This window comes from Bos taurus, chromosome 23 (genome assembly GCF_002263795.3).
Source record: "Bos taurus isolate L1 Dominette 01449 registration number 42190680 breed Hereford chromosome 23, ARS-UCD2.0, whole genome shotgun sequence".
Classification (NCBI taxonomy): Eukaryota; Metazoa; Chordata; class Mammalia; order Artiodactyla; family Bovidae; genus Bos; species Bos taurus.
In genome coordinates, this window is record NC_037350.1 from 29,820,246 (window position 1) to 29,843,937 (window position 23,692).

The window sequence follows — 23,692 nt, forward strand, 5'->3', positions numbered from 1 at the left end:
CTCACCTGTGTTTTAATTCTATGCATTGTAACAATTATTTATTGAGTAGTCATTTAATTATTGCTTTCCTTAACTAAATAAGTTCCCTTTGGAAAGAAGTGGTATTTTTTCATTGTTTTAAACCAGGACCTACAGTAACTGCAAAATACTTTGAAAGTATTCTGCTCAATAAATACTTGTTGAGTAAATGAGTGAAGAAAGTAAGTCAGTGGCCAAAGAAGAGGAAAGAAATAGTTATTTGAGGAACTTCATTTGATAAAAAGAAGGAATGAAAGAGATTTGTGCTGACTTTTTTTCCCCATTTTATGCCTGCTGACTAGATACACTGTGGACAAATCAATTGGGATGGTTACATAGAATAGTACTGGTTTCAGGATGAGTATAACTTCCAAACTTTAAAACTTTAAATTATAGGTAAGAAATTTATCTCTTTGGCTCACTGGAGCTTATTAAGAGTAATATAAAGATTTATATTTCTATCTGAAAGAATCTTCCTGATGACTTTGCTTTTCTTTTCTTCAGGTCATGAACCTCAATTGTTCCTTGTGGCAAGACAACAGCATGTCTGTGAAACACTTTGCATTTGCCAAATTCTCTGAGGTCACTGAACAGTGCTTCCTTTTATTTACCCTCATCCTACTTATGTTCTTAGCATCACTGACAGGCAATGTTCTCATAGCTCTTGCCATCTGGACCAATCCAGCCCTCCATACCCCCATGTACTTCTTCCTGGCCAACTTGTCTCTCTTGGAGATTGGATACACTTGCTCTGTCATACCCAAGATGCTGCAGAGCCTTGTGAGTGAGGCCCGAGGAATCTCTCGGGAGGGCTGTGCTACACAGATGTTTTTCTTTACATTATTTGCTATAAGTGAGTGCTGTCTTTTGGCAGCCATGGCTTTTGATCGCTATACGGCCATATGCTCCCCACTTCACTATGCAACACGAATGAGTCGTGGAGTGTGCGTCCATTTAGCAATGATTTCTTGGGGAGTGGGTTGCATAGTAAGCTTGGGCCAAACCAACTATATTTTTTCTTTGGACTTCTGTGGCCCCTGTGAAATAGACCACTCCTTCTGTGACCTCCCCCCTATTCTGGCACTAGCCTGTGGGGATACATCCCATAATGAGGCTGCAGTCTTTGTTGTGGCCACTCTTTGCATTTCCAGCCCATTTTTACTAATCATTGCTTCTTATGGCAGAATTCTAGCTGCCGTGCTGATCATGCCCTCCCCTGAAGGCCGCCAAAAAGCTCTTTCCACCTGTTCTTCCCACCTGCTGGTAGTAACGCTCTTCTATGGCTCAGGATCTGTCACCTACTTGAGGCCCAAGGCTAGCCATTCACCAGGGGTGGATAAACTCCTGGCCCTCTTCTATACTGTGGTGACATCCATGCTCAACCCTATCATCTACAGCTTACGGAACAAGGAAGTCAAGACAGCTCTTCGGAGAACTCTGGGCAAGAAAAAGTTTTGATTCCTGGGTAGATAGCAGAGGAACATACAAATTCCTCTTTGCAAAAGATGCATACTCAACCTAAGAGGAAAGACGAAAAGAAGGAGGGAGGAAAAAATTTTGTACTTGTCAAACTATTTTGTAAGAACATTCTTTAATAACAGTGATTGTAACAATTCTTGTAATTCCAGAGACAGCTCTTTTCCCATAGCTAAAGTTCTGACTGCCAAATTCTGGAAAGAAGTTGGCTATTAAAGAATTTAATAGGCGAGTCCAACACTACACAGGTTTTCCAAAATATTTCAGGTTAAAAGTATAGGTTTAGAGTATAGATTGCCAGATTATATCTCAGAAGCTTGGCAAATTCTCACTCTATACTCTTAGGCATTGTATAGCCCCTGAGGGCCCATCTGACTTCTGCTCTTGTCACTAGGGTCTGTCCCATAAAACTCTGAATTCCCTAGTAACTCTGTGACATGTATTACTTACTTCCATAAAAATGTTTTATAATTCTTTTGCCTTAATTGTTGGTACATTCTATAGAGTTAAATTTTTGAGTTGTGTGTGCTATAAAAATATATAGACATCAGAAGTAAACTCTTAAAGTCAGAGGTATTTGTTGCAGAACATTAAAAGAAAAATATGAGAAATTTTTATGGAGAGCCCTCATGGTCAAAATGTTTTTAGAAATAAAGAGAAATCACATTTAAATCCAAGGATGGAAGATGAAAGGTGTACTAAAAATAATTAATATAAATAACTGTATTTAATACAATATTTAATATAAAAATTATAGATTTTTATTCAATTTATAAAATTTACATATGTACAAATGATTCATAGTTGAATATACTTGGAAATCATCCAAAAACTTGCTCTTAAGAGAAATGAACATGATTACGACACGATCTAGTAGCTCAAGGCATGTATTAGATGCGTTTCCTTGGATTTGAACATCTTGTCCTCAGGGAGGTGCTATGATCTATAATATTTATATATTATATAAATATATATATATTATATATATAAATATATTTATATATATAATATATATATATATTATATAATATATATATTATATAATATTTATAATATTTATCTATGATAAATAACTACTCAAACAGTAGCTATAATATGACAAAAAGTGGAGAACTGTGCTGCTACTATGACTTAACTTACAGTATCAGAAGAATAGGTTCTGGGGGACTGATGTATGGTATGGTGACTATAGTTAATAATACTGTATTGTATACTTGATATTTGCTGAGAGTACTGTAGTTCTTAAGTATTCTTACCATACACATACACAAATGATAACTATTTGAGGTGATGGAATATGTTTCTTAACTTGATTGTAGTAATCATTTCACAAAGGACACATATATCAAATCATATTATATACTTTATATACAATTTTATTGGTCAGTTTTATCTGTTAAAAGCTGAGGGGAAGAAAGACTGTGAAAATTCTACAGTCAGGGTATAGTAGTGATGCTCACTAATGACAAAGATATGTTTTACCAGATACACGCATTTTACCAAAAACTATCCAATTCATTGTTGACCGAAACATAATACTTTGTGGTTATTATTTACATGTGTGTACAGTAATTAAGAATGGAAATAATCTGAACATGCAAAAATAGCCACTTAACAATTGTGCTACAGAAATAGTCAGGAATTATATGTAGGCATTAGAGATTATTACTTAAAAGTGTGCTTATTAATATAGAAAAAATGAGTTATTAAGCATTAAAGCAAGTTAATAGCAATCTGTATAAATTTAAAAGTATGTTTATTAATCTAGAAAAATTAATGAGTTATTAAGCATTAAATCAAGTTAATAGGAATCTATAAGGCATTAACATTTTGTTAAGTTTTATAAGTTTGAAAAGATTAAAAACTTGACAACTTACAATGTAAAAGAATCAGACTATTAACATCTAATCACACTACATGCAGAATTAAACTTATAGTGGATTAAAGTCCTAAATGTAAGACCAGAAACCATAAAACTCCTAGAAGAGAACACAGGCAGTAAGGTCTTTGACATCACTCTTGACAATAATTTTTGGATCGACTCCAAAGGCAATAGCAACAAAAGCAAAAATAAACCAATGAGATTACATCAGATTTAAAAGTTTCTGCACAGTGAAGGAAATCACAAACAAAATAAAAAGGCAACTACAGAATGGGAAAAGATATTTGTAAATCATATACCCAAAGGTTTATCCAAATAATATCCAAAATATACAAAGAACACAAGCAACTCAATAACAAAAAATCAAACAATCCAACTGAAAAATAGGTAGTTCTAAATAGACATTCTTCTGAAGAAGACATTCAAATGGCCAACAGACACATGAGAAGACATTCAATTGGTTTAATCATTAATTACTGTTTCTGCTGCTGCTGTTTGGTCATTAGGTCATGTCCGACTCTGTGATCCCATGGCTGTAGCCTGCCAGGCTCACCTGTCCATAGGCTTTCCCAAGCAAGAATACTGGAGGGGTTGTCATGTCCTTCCCCAGGGGAATCTTCCTGACCCAGGGATCGAACCCTCATCCCCTGCTTGGTAGGTGGACTTCTTACCACTAAGCCACCTGGGAAGCCCTCCACTAATAATTAGAGAACTGCAAATCAAAACAACAGTATCACTTCACATCTGTCAGAGAGGCTATTTTCAAAAGAACAAGAAATAACAAGTTTTAGCAAGAAAGTAGAGTAAAGGAAACACTATCTATGGGAATGAAAACCAATACAGATACTATAGAAAATTGTATAGAAGTATCTCAAAAAATTAACAGCAGAACTATCATATGATCCAGCAATTCAAAATACTAGTATTTATCTGGAGAAAATGAAAACACTAATTCAAAAAGATATATGCACCCATATGTTCATTGCAGCATTATTTACAATAGCCAAGATACAGAAACAACTTGTGTCCTTTGATAGATAAATAGATAAAGATATGGTATTTATATACAATGCAATTCTACCCAGCCATAAAAGAATTATGACATCTTGCCATTTGCAGCAAATGGATGGACCTTGATAGTATTATGCTAAGGAAATAAGTCACACAGAGAAAGACAAATACCATATGATTTCACTTATGTGAGGAATCAAAATAAAACAAATGAACAAAGCAAAGCTCATAAATACAGAGAACATATTCGTGATTGCCAGAGGGGAGGAGCATTAGCAGTGGGTAAAATGCATAAAGGAGATCAAGAAGTAACAAATTTCCAGATATAAAATAAATTATGCCACAGGAATAAAATGTGTGGCATATGGACTATAATCAATAACATTGCATGGAGAAACTGGAAGTTGCTAAGTGAATAAAACCTAAAAGCTTCCGGGCTTCCCTGGTGGTCCAGTGGTTAAGAATCCACCTTGCAATACAAGGGACACAGTTCCAATCCCTGGTCTAGGAAGAGTCCACATGCCATGGAGCAACTAAGCCTGTGCACCACAACTATTGAGCCAGTGCACCTAGAGCCTGTGCTCTGATATAGAAGAAGCCACCACAATGAGAAGCCTGCACATCACAACTAGAATAGCACCTGCTCACTGTAACTAGAGAAAGCCTATGCATAGCAACAAAGACCCACCACAACCAGAAAATAAAATAAATAAATAAATAAATCTTAAAAAAAAAAAAAGCTTCCATCAGAAGAAAAAAATTTGTGACTGTATATAATGAACAATGGTAACCAAATTTACTGTGATCCTTTCCCACTATATGCATGTTAAGTCACTTCAGTAATGTCTGACTCTTTGCAACCCTATGAACTGTAGCCCACCAGGCTTCTCTCTCCATGCGATTCTTCAGGCAAGAATACTGGAGTGGGTTGCCATGTCCTCCTCCTTTGTTCTTCCTGATACAGGGGTCGAGTCATTATGTTGTATACCTGAAAATAATGTAATGTTGTATGTCTATCATGCTTCAACTTTAAAAAATCATGACATGGAAACGTGTGACCAACAAGGGATTAATCTCCAAAATTTGCAAACAGCTCATATATATGGCTCAATATCAAAACAACAAACAACCCAATCAAAAAACTGGGCAGAAGGCCTAAACAGACATTTCTCCAAAGAAGACATACAAATGGCCAAAAGGCACAAGAACAGATGCTCAGCATCGCTGTTTTAGAGGAATGCAAATCAAAACTATAATGAGCTATTATTACCTCACATGAGTCAGAATGGCTATCATCAAAAAGCCTATACACATTAAATGCTGGAGAGAGTGTGGAGAAAAGGAAACTATCTTACACTGTTGCTGGGAATGTAAATTGGTACAGACACTAAGAACAGAATGCAGATTCCTTAAAAAACTAAAAATCCAGCAATTGCACTACTCGACATGTATCCAGAGAAAACCATGGTTTGAAGGGACACATGCACTCCAATATTCATTGCAATGCTGTTGACAATAGCCAAGACATGGAAGCAATCTAAATGTCAATTGACACATAAATGGCTAAAGAAGATATGGTACATATATACAGTAGAATATTACTCAGCCATTAAAAAGAAAGAAATGTCATTTTCAGTAACATAGATGGACCTGGAAATTACCATCTTAAATGACATAAGTCAGGATTAAGGAAAGTAACATGAAATGTTTCACATTAAAATATGAAATAATAATTCCATTGTGAAAGAAGAGTTCTGTAAACTATAGAGGATGTCAGTAAAGTGTTTTATCCTTCTTATAAATTTAAGTTGCACTGTCTTAGAAAATTAATGTACCCTTTAGAAAGTTGTTCCTATGTGTCTGTGTCAATAGTTACCTGCTGAACAATCAGGAGAATAAAAAGGCAAGTGTATAGCTCATTAAAAAATGACATAATTCAGACAGAGAAAGACAAGTATTATATGATACCACTTACATGGGGGAATTTTTTTTTTTAAAGATATAAATGAACTTATTTACAAAGTACAGACAGACTCACAGATGTAGAAAACAAACTTATGGTTACCAAAGGGGAGAGGAGGGACGGAAGGATAAATTAAGAGCTTGGGATGAACACACACACACTACTATATAGATAACTAATTGATGCTTTTGAACTGTGGTGTTGGACTCTTGAGACTCCCTTGGACTGCAAGGAGATCCAACCAGTCCATTCTAAAGGAGATCAGCCTTGGGATTTCTTTGGAAGGAATGATGCTAAAGCTGAAACTCCAGTACTTTGGCCACCTCATTCGAAGAGTTGACTCATTGGAAAAGACTCTGATGCTGGGAGGGATTGGAGGCAAGAGGAGAAGGGGACGACAGAGGATGAGATGGCTGGATGGCATCACTGACTCGATGGACGTGAGTCTGAGTGAACTCCGGGAGTTGGTGATGGACAGGGAGGCCTGGCATGCTGCAATTCATGGGGTCACAAAGAGTCGGACACGACTGAGCGACTGATCTGATCTGAAGGACCTACTGGATAACATACAGAATGCTGCTCTGCAATATTGGAAAAGAATCTAAAAAAGAACAGATATATGTATATTATAACTGATTCACCTTGCTGTACAGCAGAAACTAACACAACATTGTAAATCAACTATACTCCAATTAAAATTCATTTAAAAATAAAACCTATGACAAAAAATAAAATAGAACAAGCCTAACAATAGAAGAGATTTGCTACCAACCTCAATTCAGTAGGTAACTAATTATACACAATAAGCATTTCCATAGAGAACCCCGTCCCAAGGAAATTTCTCTGCTAACTCATCTGGGATAAGCATAAATGGACTGTTTAAAAACAATGCTCAAGAGTCTTAGAAATATAATAAAATTACACACTCACAAAGCATTCTTGATATTATCCATATTGTCTTCCTAATCTTGGCTTTTTTCTTTCTGGCAGCATTGTATCAAATTGTAAACTCAGACTTCTAAAGCTAATTCTTAAATAGCCAACTGCATACTATATTTTCTCTCTTTGAAAATTTGAAAAATTCAAGTGTGTTCCTTCCTAAATCCTTTTTTATTGTGATACTTATCTAAATAAGGTAAGTAAAAAGACACATTTTTTTTTTTTAACTATGCATTCTTAAGGAGCATTGTAATCTGTGTACATCACAGTACCTAACATATATAGGGAAAACAGCATTTCATTTCTGGGAGACGTCTCTAAATTTTGCAAATAACTAGTTTGGTGCCTATAGAGAACAACTAGATTTCTCTTAGTAATCAGTCTTTATCATTCTCTCACTTAAACCAAACTTGCTGCTGCTGCTGCTGCTGCTGCTAAGTCGCTTCAGTCGTGTCCAACTCTGTGCGACCCCATAGATGGCAGCCCACCAGGCTCCCCTGTCCCTGGGATTCTCCAGGCAAGAACACTGGAGTGGTTTGCCATTTCCTTCTCCAATGCATGAAAGTGAAAAAATAAAGTGAAGTCGCTCAGTCGTGTCCGACTCCTAGCAACCCCATGGACTGCAGCCCACCAGGCCCCTGCATCCATGGGATTTTCCAGGCAGGAGTGCTGGAGTGGGTTGCCATTGCCTTCTCCAAAACCAAACTTAAATGCATGTAAATTTTAATAAACATTAAACATTTAGTATCTGTATAGCTGACAGATACTAAATACCTGAGTGAAATGTGAAGTTTTTATTCAAGCAAGTGAATATTTTTAATACATAGTCAAAATTTGATGAATTCAATGTCCACAAGTTTCATCCAGATGTTTTAAAGTCAGATTAAGAACTTTTCTTTCTTCTCTAGTATTTTCCTACACATAACTTAATAATCACTGTAAATATAATAAAATATTCTGTGTGAAAATTATGTACAAAAAGACATACTAGGATGAAAATGTTAGTGGAGATACAAAGGAAAAATCAAAAGAAATAGTCTGATGCTTTATTAAAGTGACTTTAAACATTCATGGATAAATAGATCCCTATATAGTTAAATAGTGATGAAAATTCACTGGAAGTAGATCAAAAAGTAGGATTAAAAAGTCATGGAATCCAAGAGTTAACAGTAATGAAATATGAGAATGGCATGGAAAAGATTAGAGATCTAGTATACAACCTAGATAGCATATTCAAAAGCAGAGACATGACTTTGCCAACAAAGGTCCATCTAGTCAAGGCTATGGTTTTTCCCGTGGTCATGTATGGATGTGAGAGTTGGACTGTGAAGAAAGCTGAGTGCCGAAGAATTGATGCTTTTGAACTGTAGTGTTGGAGAAGACTCTTGAGAGTCCCTTGGACTGCAAGGAGATTCAACCAGTCCATTCTAAAGGAGGTCGGTCCTGAGTGTTCTTTGGAAGGAATGATGCTGAAGCTGAAACTCCAGTACTTTGGCCACCTCATGCCAAGAGTTGATGCATTGGAAAAGACTCTGATGCTGGGAGGGATTGGGGGCAGGAGGAGAAGGGGACGACAGAGGATGAGATGGCTGGATGGCATCACCGACTCAGTGGACGTGAGTTTGAGTGAACTCCGGGAGTTGATGATGGACAGGGAGGCCTGGCGTGCTGCAGTTCATGGGGTCACAAAGAGTAGGACATGACTGAGTGACTGAACTGAACTGAACTGATACAATCCCAGAGCTTAATTGTACATCTTGGAAACTTGAAATCCTGAATCTATAGTCTATAATCTGTCTACCTCATTGAAGGAATTCTCAACTTTTTGATCTTTAGAACCTCCCTAGTCATTAGTAGACATTAGTGATGAATGATTAATAATATCTTGAAATATGGGTACTAAAGTTTCCTTTGTCAGAGGACTTGGGAATAGTTACTGGATGATTTAATAGGTATAAAATGCTTCCTGTAGAGTCTGGCACACAGGGCTCATTAAGTATTACTTGAAACTATTATTTTATTTTTGTATTATACACATCTGACCTAGGGATAGTGTGGAATAAAAGAGTCATAATGACATCTTAACCCTGAGTAGCTTCATGTGACACCTCACAGGAAGGCTTTGAGGATTTAATGAAATAGAGAATGTGAAAACTGCTTTGCAACCCTATAAATGTAGTCTGTTGTCCCTAAACCAATAATTAACTGTCAGGGTAACTCAGAATTTTGTCACCAGGATACATGACTCTAACTTCCCATCTGAATATCTCTCACTTGACAGATTACAGACTTCATGAAACACACTTCATGAAACTAAAGGAAAAGTATTTAAAAATCTCATTACATTATTAACTTTCTCAAAGTATTGCTTTACTCAGCTAGCTGATTTTTGTTGTTACACTATGCCTCTTACCTTAAAAAAAAAAGTTTAAAGAATGTAGCCTCAGGATGTAAAATAATTTATAGTTATGAATAAGTCTCTGATGCTAAATTATAATAGAGAATTTTCTCCTGATCCAGTTTCCTGGACCTAAAGGTTGCATTTGTAGCTAAATACAATTAAGTAAATCACTGATAACTGTCCAAAGTCTCATAAAAACATGATAAGCTCACTTGATAAAGAAAAATTCTTATAAGACAGATAATTAAAATTGAAAATAAAAAGTCAAATGCCCAGTTTGAATGAAGTAATTATGCAAGAAAATTTACATGCCCAGACAAATTTTTGAGTATGAGAAAACATATGTCATAGCTAAATTCTCTCAGTTTACACTTCAGGAAACTGACATGAAATTGTTTACATTTCTTGCTCAATTCTAAATTACAAAGATGGATTTTAATAAAACCAGCCTTCATAGTCCCCATGGGGATGATACAATTATTCAGCAATAAAAATATACTTGAATCTGGAAAGGCTCTTTTGATAAGTCTTACAGTACTAGGTTTTGTCTGACTCCTTCTTTTGCTATTGTTACCTCAATATTTTTATTCTTCTTAATATTTCAGTACTGGCTTGTATTAATAGCATAGTGTTTTCATAAAACAACCACCTGATTCCTAGGCTCCAAGCCACATCTACTCTATCAGACACCTGCATATAGAAACCAATAAACTTTAATTGCTTCTTCAGCTGATATTTATGCAAAAAAAAAGTATGAAAATCATTACTTTGGAGTATCTGAAACAGTCACTTCTTGGCATTTAATCCTACCAGTGGCTCAGCGATAAAGAATCTGCCTACAATGCAGGAGACCTGGGTTTGATCTCTGGATTGGGAAGATCCCCTGGAGGAGGGCATGGCAACCCACTCCCGTCTTCTTGCCTGGAGAATCCCATGATCAGAAGAGCCTGGTGGGCTACAGTCCATAGGGTTGTAAGGAGTCAGACATGACTGAGTGACTGAACAACAACAACTACATCCTAAGGATGTAGTTATTGTCATCTTTATTATACAGAGCAGGAAATTCAGTTTCAGAAAGGTTGGGTTACTTGCTTAAGGTGATTACCTTTGTTTTGTAATATCACGAAAAGCAATTAAGTCACCTGCTGTCACATATTTTAAGTTATCACCTCTACCCAATTTACTGTAGCCAATCTTCTGTGACCAGATGCTTAACTGTGCACACTGCATAACTGTGTTTTGCAGTTTTGCAAAACCTTTCTACCTTCCCTGCCACTTCCCTGTCATAGGTGAAACAAACTGAAAATAATGGATCTGATTAACAAAAGCCATCCTGAAGAGTTTTTTCTACTAGGCTTTGCTGACCGTCCTTGGCTAGAGCTTCCTCTATTCATTATCCTGCTTATAACGTACCCCATGGCCATGATGGGAAACATAGCCATCATTCTGGTGTCCAAGTTAGACCCCCGTCTGCACAGCCCCATGTATTTCTTCCTCACCAACCTCTCCTTTTTTGGACATGTGCTACACCACAAGCACTGTCCCTCAGATGCTCTTTAACCTGGGAACGTCTAAGACAATCAGCTATATGGGGTGTGCATTTCAGTTTTATTTCTTCCACATAATGGGGGGCACAGAATGTCTGCTTTTGGCTGTTATGTCTTTCGATCGCTATGTGGCCATCTGCAAACCTCTACACTACACCCTCATCATGAATCGGCGCATCTGTGTCTTATTAGTGGCCACCGTGTGGCTGAGTGGAATGACCTATGCTGTCTCAGAGGCCACTCTTACATTACAGTTACCACTGTGTGGTCGCAATACCCTGGATCACTTGTTGTGTGAGATTCCTGTTTTGATAAAGACTGCCTGTGGTGCAAAGGTTGCTAATGAGCTCACACTCTCTGTGATATGCTTTTTTTTGTTAGCTGTACCACTATGCTTAATTCTTGTTTCGTATGCTTGTATTGGACATACTGTATTTAAGATTAAATCTTTGGGGGGAAGGAGAAAAGCCTTTGGGACGTGTTCCTCCCATCTCATTGTAGTTTTCTTGTTTTATGGTCCAGCCATTAGTATGTACCTTCAGCCCCGCTCCTCCACCTCAAGGGACCAACCCAAGTTCATGGCTCTCTTCTATGGAGTAGTAACTCCTACACTCAACCCTTTAATCTACACTCTGAGGAATAAAGATGTAAAAGGGGCACTGGGAAACCTCATGAGGAGCATTTTCACTTCCAAGTGAGTGTTGGCAGACATCAAATGAAATTATTTAACCATTAGGTTAGGTATATAGAGGTTTCTTTAATAACTCATTCTTGTCGCCCTTCCTCAGTTCATGTTAGATGTTCTTTTTGCAAAATATGTCACATTCCTCATATTCTTCTAAAATGGTGTTAGGCAAGGGTGATACTTGGCTAATATGCACCAGTAACAGCACCTTTTATTTGTGTGAACTTTTAAAAATAGTTCTATTCTGGTGGGTAGATAATGAAATCATAACTGTGCTAAGTAGTAAAAGAAAAGAAGGCAATAATATAAATTATAAACTCATGTGTTCAAGCTAATCATCACAGCAAGCATTCACCAGTGAACTTCCTTGATTGAGTCACCTAAGAAACATCCCGACACTCTACAAGATTGGCCCCATCTAAAAGGGAACACGGCACCACTGTGAGGCACTCTACACCTTAAATCAACCATGAGTCTCATTAAGTTTATCAGCTTAGGTAGATGCTACTGCTTCTTTAAAAACACATTGCGACTCTTGTTTAACAAACAAGTGAACAGCGTTTTTATTTTGCCTAAAAAAATGTATCATTAAATATTGAAATAAATAAAATATATGTGAAACACATTGGTAAGTTTCTTAACATTCCTTTTAAATATCATAAGCATGAGCTTTCTGAATCAATGAGAGGAAAAGATACTGATATTAATAATGAACCACAAGGTAGAACCATATGGGGGTAGCCTGAAATGCCTTTTGAAACTGTGCAAGAATCATTATGAGAAAGAAACAATTTGTATTTCTAGGGTGGAAAGCAGCTTGATTACTTCAAACAATATAAGTATCTCTTTGATCCTCAAAATCTGTATCATTAAAAGTTAAAAGTGCTAAACTTAGTTCCAGGACTCACACCCGACTTAACACTTTGTCACAAAATTAGTTACATATTTTAAAGCAAATTAAATGCTTTTGTAATTATTCAGTATAGAATTAATATGATGAGAAATACAGCTTTGTAATGAAATTAACAAGCAAGAAAAATAACAGTGATGTGAACTCTTCTGGCATGTGTTCTGGTATGATCAAAATCTAAGCAAATTATTGGGTAGAAAATTGCATGCTATCCTGAACAAGAATCAGTTGGAACTCATATCTAATTTTTTATAAAGAACAGATCTTCTGGTACTTGGTCAAGTTCTTTAAATAGATTTTTGGTGTGTCTAGTTTGGAAAAATTCTAAATAACTTTAAAATTTGACTGATGGCTGAATGCCAAAAAAAAGTTTTAAAATTTTACACATACACAGAGAGAGAGAGAGCAATGAAATTTAAAATTTTGTGATGTTAAATGATATCTCTGATCATTTTTATTAAATATATCCTTTGTCTAACTTAGTCTTAAACACATAGGAATGTGGTAATATTTAGTTTGGAGGGCAAAACCCAGCAAAATTTGTGTCATAAGCTTTGCTATAGATACTGTTTTAGAGCTGTTTGGATTGCTTCCTTAAATTATCTACCACCTTCTAGGCCTGTAAACATGACTCATTTCAGAATTGTGAGTGTTTTCCAGGCTCTGAAATATCAGGACTTCCTAAAGAAAATGCACAAAAATTTTAAGGATAAAGAACACTGAGCAAAGTGGTAGTGGGAAAGCCACAGATACATGCTATTACTCTAGACTACTTCACAGTAGTCGTATATGTCCAATATATTCCAGCATGAAGAATATTCTCATTAGTCACTGAGAAGCTCTGTTGAAGGAAACACATTATATGTGAAGGTTAGAGTGTATTCTATACTTGATGTAAAAGCATAAGCAATCTCAAGATGGCCTTTTCAAGGAAGCTAATCAAAAAACTTTTCTTCTTTTCTCAGCCAAGCAAGTCTTTCCTGAAGAACAAAAGGAAGACAGCAAAGTATTGTAACCCCTAGTTATAAAAATGCAGACAAGTATTTGAGAAAGGCTTTAAGCGAGAAATCAAAAAGGTGTAACTATGATTTGCTTCACACTAGAGGTGTCCTCAAATCTGCATAGCATAGTAACTGCAAAGCCTGCCTGGTTGCTTCAGATATTCTTCATTGCTTCTTGGGTTAAGCGGGTGTTCCATGTTCTTACCTACCAATACCTTGCCTATGATGACCATTACCTTATGAGCTATATAACATTTTTACAACTATTTTCATCTCCTTTATACTTCTCACTATTTTGAAAAATGAGAAATATAAGATGCTTATATGGCTGCATTATTTCAGAGACCTTCTTAATTGATTCATAAAACTTATTTTCTTACTATTGGTAATGGTATAATGAAGAATATAGACCAAAATTCCTCTCAATATTAACTACTTCCAAAAAAGAATAACAGTTTTGGAGAAATGATTTAAAGTATCTCATTATGTGTTTAATTAAACCAAAGAAAACAAATTTTTGATGCATTCTGCCTAAAAAACAAGAAATTAAAAGGTATGTTCTAGGAACTTCCCTGGGAGTCCCAAGGTTAAGACTCTATGCTCTCAATGCAGGGGACCCAGGTTCAATTCCTAGTCAAAACTAAATCCCACATGCTTCAAATAAGAGTCCACATACCACAACTAAAGATCCCATGTGCTGCAACTAAGACCTAGCTCAGCCAAAATAAGCAAATAAATAAAATACTTTTTAAAAGATATATTCTATGTATTTTAAGACTATGAATATCATCTTTCCATAGGAACTATACCTGCTCTTTAAATCAATCCATATCTCATTTTCAATTAAGAAAAAGATACTTTTGTTTTATTAGGCTTGTGCCATTGGAAAAAAATCTAATATGGAATTCAATATTGATTTTATATAGTTATTTTCTCCACCAGAGAGTGATTGGTATTCAGGCAGTCTGTGTTTAATTTATATCTGCTACAATGAACTCTGTGACCTTGTGATAGTACATGCTCAATAAGTCCTGAGAGAGTAAGTAAATGAAAGAGTGGCCAATGAATGGATGGATGGATGAATCATTGATGAAGAGATGCTCCATTGTACCATTAATGTCACAAGGATACAGGCTCATTCTCACCCCACTAGTCTCTTTACTGCCCCTCTTACATCTCTGTTTCTGAGGGTGTAGATTAGAGGGTTGAGGCTAGGTGTGACAACAGTATAGAAGAGGGCAATGAATTTGCCCTGATCTTGAGAATTTCCTGATGGTGGCTGGAGGTATATGCACATGGCTGGGATGAAAAAAAGGGATACGACCATAAGATGGGCTCCACACGTCCCAAAGACTTTCTGGAGTCCAGTTGTTGACTGCATCCTCAGCACTGCCCGGGCAATGGCACCATAGGAGCTGAGAATGAGGATGAGAGGTATGAGAACAAAAATGGAGCTCATGACCATGAGGGTTAGCTCATTAGCACGGGTATCAACACATGATAGTCGAAGCAGTGCTGGAACTTCACAAAGGAAATGGTCCACTTGGCGATGTCTACACAGAGGTGCCCAAAATGTAAAAAAGGAATGAAGTGCTGAGTTTGTGAAGCCACTTACCCAACAAGCCACAGCCAACAGATGGCAAAAACGAGGGTGCATGAGGACAGTGTAATGCAAGGGTCTACACACAGCTGCATAACGGTCATAGGACATGACTACCAACAGCACACATTCAGTGGTTCCCAGTGCAAGGGAAAAATAAAGTTGAATCATGCAACCAGTATAAGAGATGGTTTTTTCTGGACCCCAGAGGTTGACCAGCAACTGAGGGATGAAGCTGGTAGAGTAGCAGAGATCCAGAAAAGAGAGGTTTGAGAGGAAGAAGTACATGGGAGTGTGGAGGTGGGAATCCAAGTATGACAAGATAATGATGAACAGGTTGCCTGTCAAAGTCATCAAGTAGAACATCAAGACAATCACAAAGAGAACTACTTCCAGATTAGGCCAATTAGAAAAACCCAGTAAAACAAAGTAGCCTTCAGAGCTTGCATTTATTTTTTCCATTATCATTCATTTCTTGTTACCTGATGAAAGAATCACATAGATTCAAAATAAAAGGAAAGTAAATGTCAAAGCAATCTTGAGGGGAAAGAACAGAACTGTAGGTATAACCATCCCAGGCCCCAGACTATACTATAAAGCTACAATAATCAAAATATCATGGTATTGGCACAAAGACATTTAGGTCAATGAAACAGAATACAGAGCCCAGAAATAAACCCACACCCATGGTCAATTAAGGAGGCAAGATATACAATGGAAAAATATAGTCTCTTCAGCAAGTGATGCTGAGAAAATTAAACAGTTACATGTAAAATAATAAAATTAGAACACTTAATCACACCATACACAAAAATAAACTCAAAATGGGTAAAAGACCTAAACATAACAATGGAAACCATAAAACTCCTAGAAGAGAACACAGGCCAAACACTCTTTGACATAAATTGCAGCAATATTTTCCTGGATCAATTCCCTAAGGTAAAAGAAATAAAAGCAAAAATAAATGAGAACTAACTAAACTTAAAACCTTTTGTATAGCAAAGGAAACCATTGACAAAATGATAATACAAGCTGTGGAATGGGAGAAAATTTTTGAAAATAATGCAACTCACAAAGGTTAATGTCCAACATGTACAAACGGCTCATACAACTCCACATCAAACAAACAATCAAAAAAAAAAAAAAAAATGAATACAGGACTTAAAGGGACATTTTTCCCAAGACATACAAAATGGCTAAAAAGCACATAAAAAGATGCTTGATATCACAAGTTATTAGAGAAATAAAAATTTAAAAACAATGAGATAGCATATTACATCTGTCAGAATGTTTATTATCAAAAAGTCTACAAAAAACAAATGTTGAGGATGTGGGGAAAGGGGAACACGCCTAACTGTTGGTGGGAATGTAAGTTAGTGTATAAAGTAAGTTGGAGAACAGTAGGGAGGTTTCTCAAAAAACTAAAACTAAACCTACCATATGATCCAGCAGTTCCACTCCTGGTTATATATCTAGAAAAATGAAAACAATCATTCAAAAAAAGGCATCTCAGTGTTCATAGAAACACTATTTACAATAGCCAAAACATGGAAGCAATCCTCATGCCCATCAACAGATGATTGGATTAAGACAATATGGTGTATATACATATATATATAGCATCACTGACTCAATAGATATGAATTTGAGAAAGCTCCAGGAGATAATGGAGGACAGAGGAGCCTGACATGTTGAAGTTTATGGGATTGCAGATTCAGATATGACTGAGCAACTGAACAACAATACAATACAATGAAATGTTACTGAGCCTTAAAAAAAGACAAAATACTGCCATTTGCAGCAATGTGGATGGCCCTAAATTATGTTATGCTTAGTGAGGTAAGTCAGTAAAAGACAAGTACTGTATGATATCACTGATGTCAAATTTAAAAATTAATGCAAATTAATGTATTGCAAAAAAGAGAAAGACTCACAAGTATAAGAAACAAACTGTGGCTACCAAAGGGGAAAAGGAGGGAAGAGGAACAAATTAAGGGCTTGGGAGTAAAGAACTACTATTATAAAATAGGTAAGCAACAAGGATATACTCCATAGCATAATGAAGTATAATCTGCAATAATAATAAATCACTATGCTGTATGCCTGAAACTAACAAAATATTATACTTAAATATACTTAAAATATACTTAAATAAAGAAAATGGGAAGTCTCCAAGAAATAAAGGGACACATGAGAAAGAAATGGAAGCCAATTTTAAGGGTCTATGACTCTTAAAGGGCCAGTTCTAAGACAATTGGGGTATTAAGAAAAACTATAACACTAATGAACCAGAGGAAATAAGAATCCACACTCATACTGATAAATTTAAAAGAATATATAAATAAAAGCTATTCCTGACATCAGTATCCTAACTAACCAATATAGAAGGAATAGTGAAGTTAGGAAGTTAAATGGATACTAAAAACTAGTGAATGAAAATATAATGAGAAATAGGATATTTACATAGATAATAGATGAGATAAATATTCCAGGCAGAATGTAAACTATTGCTCAATCTGGTTAAAAGGTTAATGGTAGTTATTTGTACCACTTTTGCAGAATTTATTTGTTTGATATTTTATCAAATTAAAAATTTATAAAGTAAATATAAAGTATTTTCACTTTTATATTTCATTCAGATATTTTCCCTGTTACAGAAAAATAACTTCTTAACAGTTGAATTCTCCCTCACCCCAGGGTGACATCTAGGTAAATAGTAACTTGAAAAATTCCTTATTTAGCTACAAAAGAAAATTCTTGTGGAACAATAATCTTTTTCAATAAATAGTTTTAGTTTTCTTTTCAGCATTTTCATGCCATTTCCATTTATGTGATTATAGAAAGCACAAAAATTACAATCCAAATAATCTTAAATATATAATAGATATGAGGATATGATGAACAATATCACATTTAGTTATAATTTCACAATACTTATACAGAACAAAAAACACTGAGCTTGAGTGAAATATTATTATAGAAAGAACTTTATCTTCTGATTTGCTCTCTTATACTCACAGCTTATTTCTAAATCAAAAACTAAAACACAATACAAATACAAAAAAAAAAAAAATGACACACACAGGCACATCAACTATGGATGGATACTCACAATACGAAGAAAGCTAAAAATCTTAGTTCACATGAATAGATCTGTGAAACAGGGAGAACAGTGGTAGAACGTATCTTAAAAGACATGTGAATATAACTGACTTGAAAAGAGAAATTTTGGGGAAAAGGAAGATATAAATTCACCAAGAGAGCAAAGAAGCAAGGGTGTGAGGTTGGAGGAAGATAGAAAAATGACTACTGGTGCTGAAAGTTGAAAGTGTGCACATGTGTATCACAGGGTTGAGAACCTGAACACAGGGCCTCAAGGAAGTTTTGACATTACTTCTTTCCTCTGGGACAATAACTGAAACAATATATAAATTCTGCTCACAATTTATAGTGTCTACATATATTTTTATTCTCCAACGTAGAGAATTCTGAATATTTACTGAAATCATTACATGGCTGTTTATCACTTATTATACTGTTCCTGCTGCTGCTGAGTCGCTTCAGTCGTGTCCAACTCTGTGCAACCCCATAGACAGCAGCCCACCAGGCTCCCCCATCCCTGGGATTCTCCAGGCAAGAACACTGGAGTGGGTTGCCATTTCCTTCTCCAATGCATGATAGTGAAAAGTGAAAGTGAAGTCACGCAGTCGTGTCTGACCCTCAGCGACCCCATGGACTGCAGCCTTCCAGGCTCCTCCGTCCATGGGATTTTTCCAGGCAGGAGTACTGGAGTGGGGTGCCATTGCCCCCTCCTTGGGGGTTTCTTAGTTGCTCACATTTTATAAGAGCAATTCTTGAAAAAGACGTTAGCAGTAGATAAATGGTTAACTTTCAGCAGGAAAGTCACAAACAGGTTGGCTCCAACGCTGTAAGACTGATTTGGACCCTAAAACTTAATCATTAGCTAGCTGTTACACTAATCTAAACTACTTTATACACCTCAGAAATCATATAGGATAATCAGACAGTATATGTTTTAAAAGAACTTTTTAATTAAGCCAATATATAATATAAAGAACTATTAAGTTATGGAAGGAGAGTAACTATAAAGATATAAATAGAGCTCTAAAACTTGGAAAGGAGCCTTCCTCCTCAAGGCTAAAGTTCAGACCTTACCAAAGACAGAATGGCTGCCGCCCAGTGGATCCTGAAGTTCACCATGACAGAATCAAAAGATAGCAATGGTCGAATAAATCATAAAGAATATTTCATTTAGAGATCACTACCACTTGTGGGATAATGGGAAAGTTCCAAAATTTTTCTGTATTTTCATAGAATGGGAGATACTGCATCATGAGAAATATAAACCCAAATGCTGTCATTGCTTCTTCTAAAGCTGATATAATTTTCTCCTTCTTCATACAGTTGCATAAATAACTTAGTACATTACTTCAAACAAAATAGCAGCTGTCAGATACATTTATCTGTTGTAAGACCCATCCTTCAACATTCTTACAGAAGTTTGAAAGGAATGAGATAAGAGACAAAAAAAAAAATAATATCATATGTAAATAGAGAAACTGCAGGATGGTTAAACTAATGGTTTAATTTCTTCTTACCAGAGGAGGAGAAATAAAAACCTCATCAAAGTTATAAGCTATGGAATGAAATATCTCTTTTTTAAAAAATAAGACATGGAAGAAATAGTGAGGGACACAAGTCCCTTTTTCCCATCTCCATATAACTGGTCAGGTTATTTTTTTCTTACATTAGTCCTTCAACACTCTTATTTAGTGCTTAAGCAGTATTGAAACAACTCCTTTCTCTTCTGTCCTTCCTGTGACCGTCAACATTCCCTGTAGTTGTCTGCCTAATCTATGCCTCTTTATCATGTGGACCAGTCTGATCTCTGGTTTTCACCTCTTTGAAAATACCAACATAAATGGCTGCCTACATCATATGTTCTAAACTACTACATCAATATATGAAAGCAGAGTCTGAAAATTACTATGATTATCATTGCTACACAAGAGAGAGTCTTGAGTCTACCAAAAAGATATGGTTTTAGCAGGAAGGAAGAACTCACTAGAGCATTCATTCTGTCAGGGGATGGACTCCTTTTCATAGAGCAAGTGGTGCCCTTATGGAAACAAAAGAATAATGTGACATGCTTTCCTTAACTGGGGCCACTGGGAGGGTAAACCCCCAAGCAGCAATTAATGCCCTTCAAGGAGTTGTTCTAGTTAGAATTTTCTGAGGAATCCTTCAACATGATACACAGTTGCACTAAAAAAACAATGACTCTAGACCGATCATCACTGATAAACATGCATTAAGCTGTGTTTATAGGTAACGGAATGCATTATCCTGAAATTTCTTTTGCAATTCCTCATCATGCTAAAGGCCACATTTCAAGGATAACTTGTCAGAATTATTCTAACTGAGGGAGGAAGGAAGCATAAGTCATTTAAAAAATGGAATACATAAAGATGAAACTGTACATCCTTGCCATGTTAATTGTCTCTGCCTGACATCTCTAAAATTCAGGGCCAAGTTCAGCCCTCAAAAGTATTGAAAGTAATCTTTGAAAACTATAACTCAGAAAGCAATGACCAAAACTCTGAAAACTTAACAAAACTATTTAATATTTCCAAAATATTTTTATCAATAATTTCCCTAGATGTCTTGTCAAGAGTTTTGCCATAATATATATAAACAAATAAAATTACCTGTGATTGCTAGCCTACATCCAATAATTGACTTGTTACTATAAAAAGAGTATATAAAGAGTTTATGGATTAATAAATATGTTTAATTTGTTATATTGTTTCCAGCTAATATATTCCATCTGTAGAAAAAAATTTGGTTTGGAAGTCATATAATAGTACTACATTTTTAAAAGTATAATTTTAAGAGAGCAATTAAGTATTTTTCTTTCTATTTAAGAGAGGTACCAGAAAATAGTCTTTATGTTTCAGTGATCTTGACTGTTGTAAGGACTCAATAAGAAAAAGATTTTAAGTTTTCAGCAGTACTTAGTACATAATTATTCAATACATCTTAGCTATTATTATCATCAGAGTGAAGTTTAATTTGAACTGATATTTTAACACATGATTCTACCTTATTTTCTTGTTATTCTTTATTTTGGATATTTAAAATATTACACATAGAACATCTATCTTCCCACAACTCAGAATTATCAATATTGTTGTTATTCTTTATTTTGGATATTTAAAATATTACACATAGAACATCTATCTTCCCACAACTCAGAATTATCAATTATGATTTTTATATATTTAAATCAAGCATATTTTAGCACACAAAATATCATAAATAAAATCCATATCCCTTTTAATTACCACTCTTTGACCCAAAACCCAACCCAGAGACAACCATTATCATGAATTTGGCATGTATCATTCCAGTTCACCTCAATATATATTAAATAATAATGAATATTTACATATTAATATCACTAAACAGTTATATATTCATGCTCTAAATTTTATTTTGAGGAGGAAGAATTTAAAGAGCAATCCAACACTAGCAGTAAAATTGAGTTATTTAAACCTGGGAAATATCTGACAACCAGGACTATAGCATTTTCATACCAAGTTCCGATATTCCTCACGCTGTGGTTGCTAGACTTGTAGAATATTTAGCTTCTGCCAATCTATTGGGTGCTAGCAATTGTGAAATTCTTATGTGCAATATTATAAACTTATTGTAAATATACAAATGGTATAAAATAATTTAATTAAAGCAGAGTATTTCTAAAACAGCAGCTCTCAGCTTCTTTCTTTTCCCCCAACACACTTGAGAGATGAAACACCCTGAAAGTATGTGACTTTCAAAGCACTTGATAGAAGAAATATGGATTCTGCCTTTTGGTTATTTTCAGAGTCCATACTCACTCCCAATTATATAAAATCCATGCAAAATATTTTAAGTATCAGATTGTCATGGACCATAAGGCACAAGTCATATATGAGGGATGAAAATGGACAAATGACATTAATTCATTTCTCTACGCTTCTGGCAAGTTGAGTTACATGAGAAGAAAGTGAATTAGAATACTTTATAAACTATTAAAGTATCCTGGAGAGAATTTCACTTGGAGTTAAGTTATGGGCACTGATAATTATTACTGGATATGATTTACTTCTATTCCCATGTTTTTAATCTTTATAAGCTGTCAGAAAAATTACACACTGCAAGTGTGAGAACACACCAGTAATGTATAATATGATGACACCACTGAGGTTGGGATTGAACAGGGTTACTACAATGCCAGAAGAAGCTGTTTATCCTCATTTAATCAGTATCAGTTCAGTCACTCAGTCATGTCCGACTCTTTGCAACACCACGGACTGCAGCACGCCAGGCTTCCCTTTCCATCACCAACTCCCGGAGCTTATTCAAACTCATGTCCATTGAGTCGGTGATGCCATCCAACCATCTCATCCTCTGTCATTCCCTTCTTTCACCTTCAATCTTCCCAGCATCAGGGTCTTTTCCAATGAGTCAGTTCTTCACATCAGGTGGCCAAAGTATTGGAGTTTCAACTTCAGCATCAGTCCCTCCAATGAATATTCAGGACTGATTTCCTTTAGGATTGACTAGTTGGATCTCCTTGCAGTCCAAGGGACTCTCAAGAGTCTTCTCCAAAACCACAGTTCAAAAGTATCAGTTCTTCCACACTCAGCTTTCTTTATGGTCCAACTCTCATATCTACTCATGACTATTGGAGAAATCATAGCTTTGACTAGATGGACCTTTGCTGGCAAAGTAACATCTTTTTTTGTTTGTTTGTTTTAACTGATTTATTTTTTTATTGAAGTATAATTGCTTTACAGAATTGTGCTGTTTTCTGTCAAACCTCAACATGAATCAGCCATAGGTATACATATATCCCCTCCCTTTGGAAATTCCCTCCCATTACCCTTCCCATCCCACCCCACTAGGTTGATACAGATCCTCTGTTTGAGTCTCCTGAGCCATACAGCAAATTCCCATTGGCTATCTATTTTACATATGGTAATGTAAGTTTCCATGTTATTTTTTTCATACATCTCACCCTCTCCCCCCATAAGTCTGTTCTCTATGTCTGTTTCTCTGCTGTTGCCCTGTAAATAAATTCTTCATGGAGTGAGTCAGAAAGAGAAAGATAAATACTGTATTCTAACACAGTAATACATCTTGGTTTTTTAATATGCTGTCTAGGTTGGTCATAGCTTTTCTTCCAAGAAGCAA

General features: G+C 35.7%; 2 protein-coding genes and 1 pseudogene across 2 annotated transcripts; 2 read left to right on the forward strand and 1 right to left on the reverse strand.

Annotated features, from left to right (window-relative positions):
* The first annotated feature begins 525 nt into the window (after positions 1–525).
* OR10AL40 (olfactory receptor family 10 subfamily AL member 40) lies at positions 526–1,476 on the forward strand. The gene has a single exon (NM_001390583.1). The coding sequence runs from the start codon at positions 526–528 to the stop codon at positions 1,474–1,476; it is 951 nt and encodes a 316-aa protein (NP_001377512.1).
* On the forward strand, positions 10,999–11,935 carry OR2N1QP (olfactory receptor family 2 subfamily N member 1Q, pseudogene; annotated as a pseudogene).
* Positions 14,359–15,905, reverse strand: LOC618140 (olfactory receptor 2J3). The gene is given in 2 exon segments (XM_059880637.1): positions 14,359–15,889; positions 15,891–15,905. Coding segments are annotated over 2 exon segments (930 nt in total). The 3' UTR covers positions 14,359–14,974.
* Between the last annotated feature and the right edge of the window lie 7,787 nt (positions 15,906–23,692).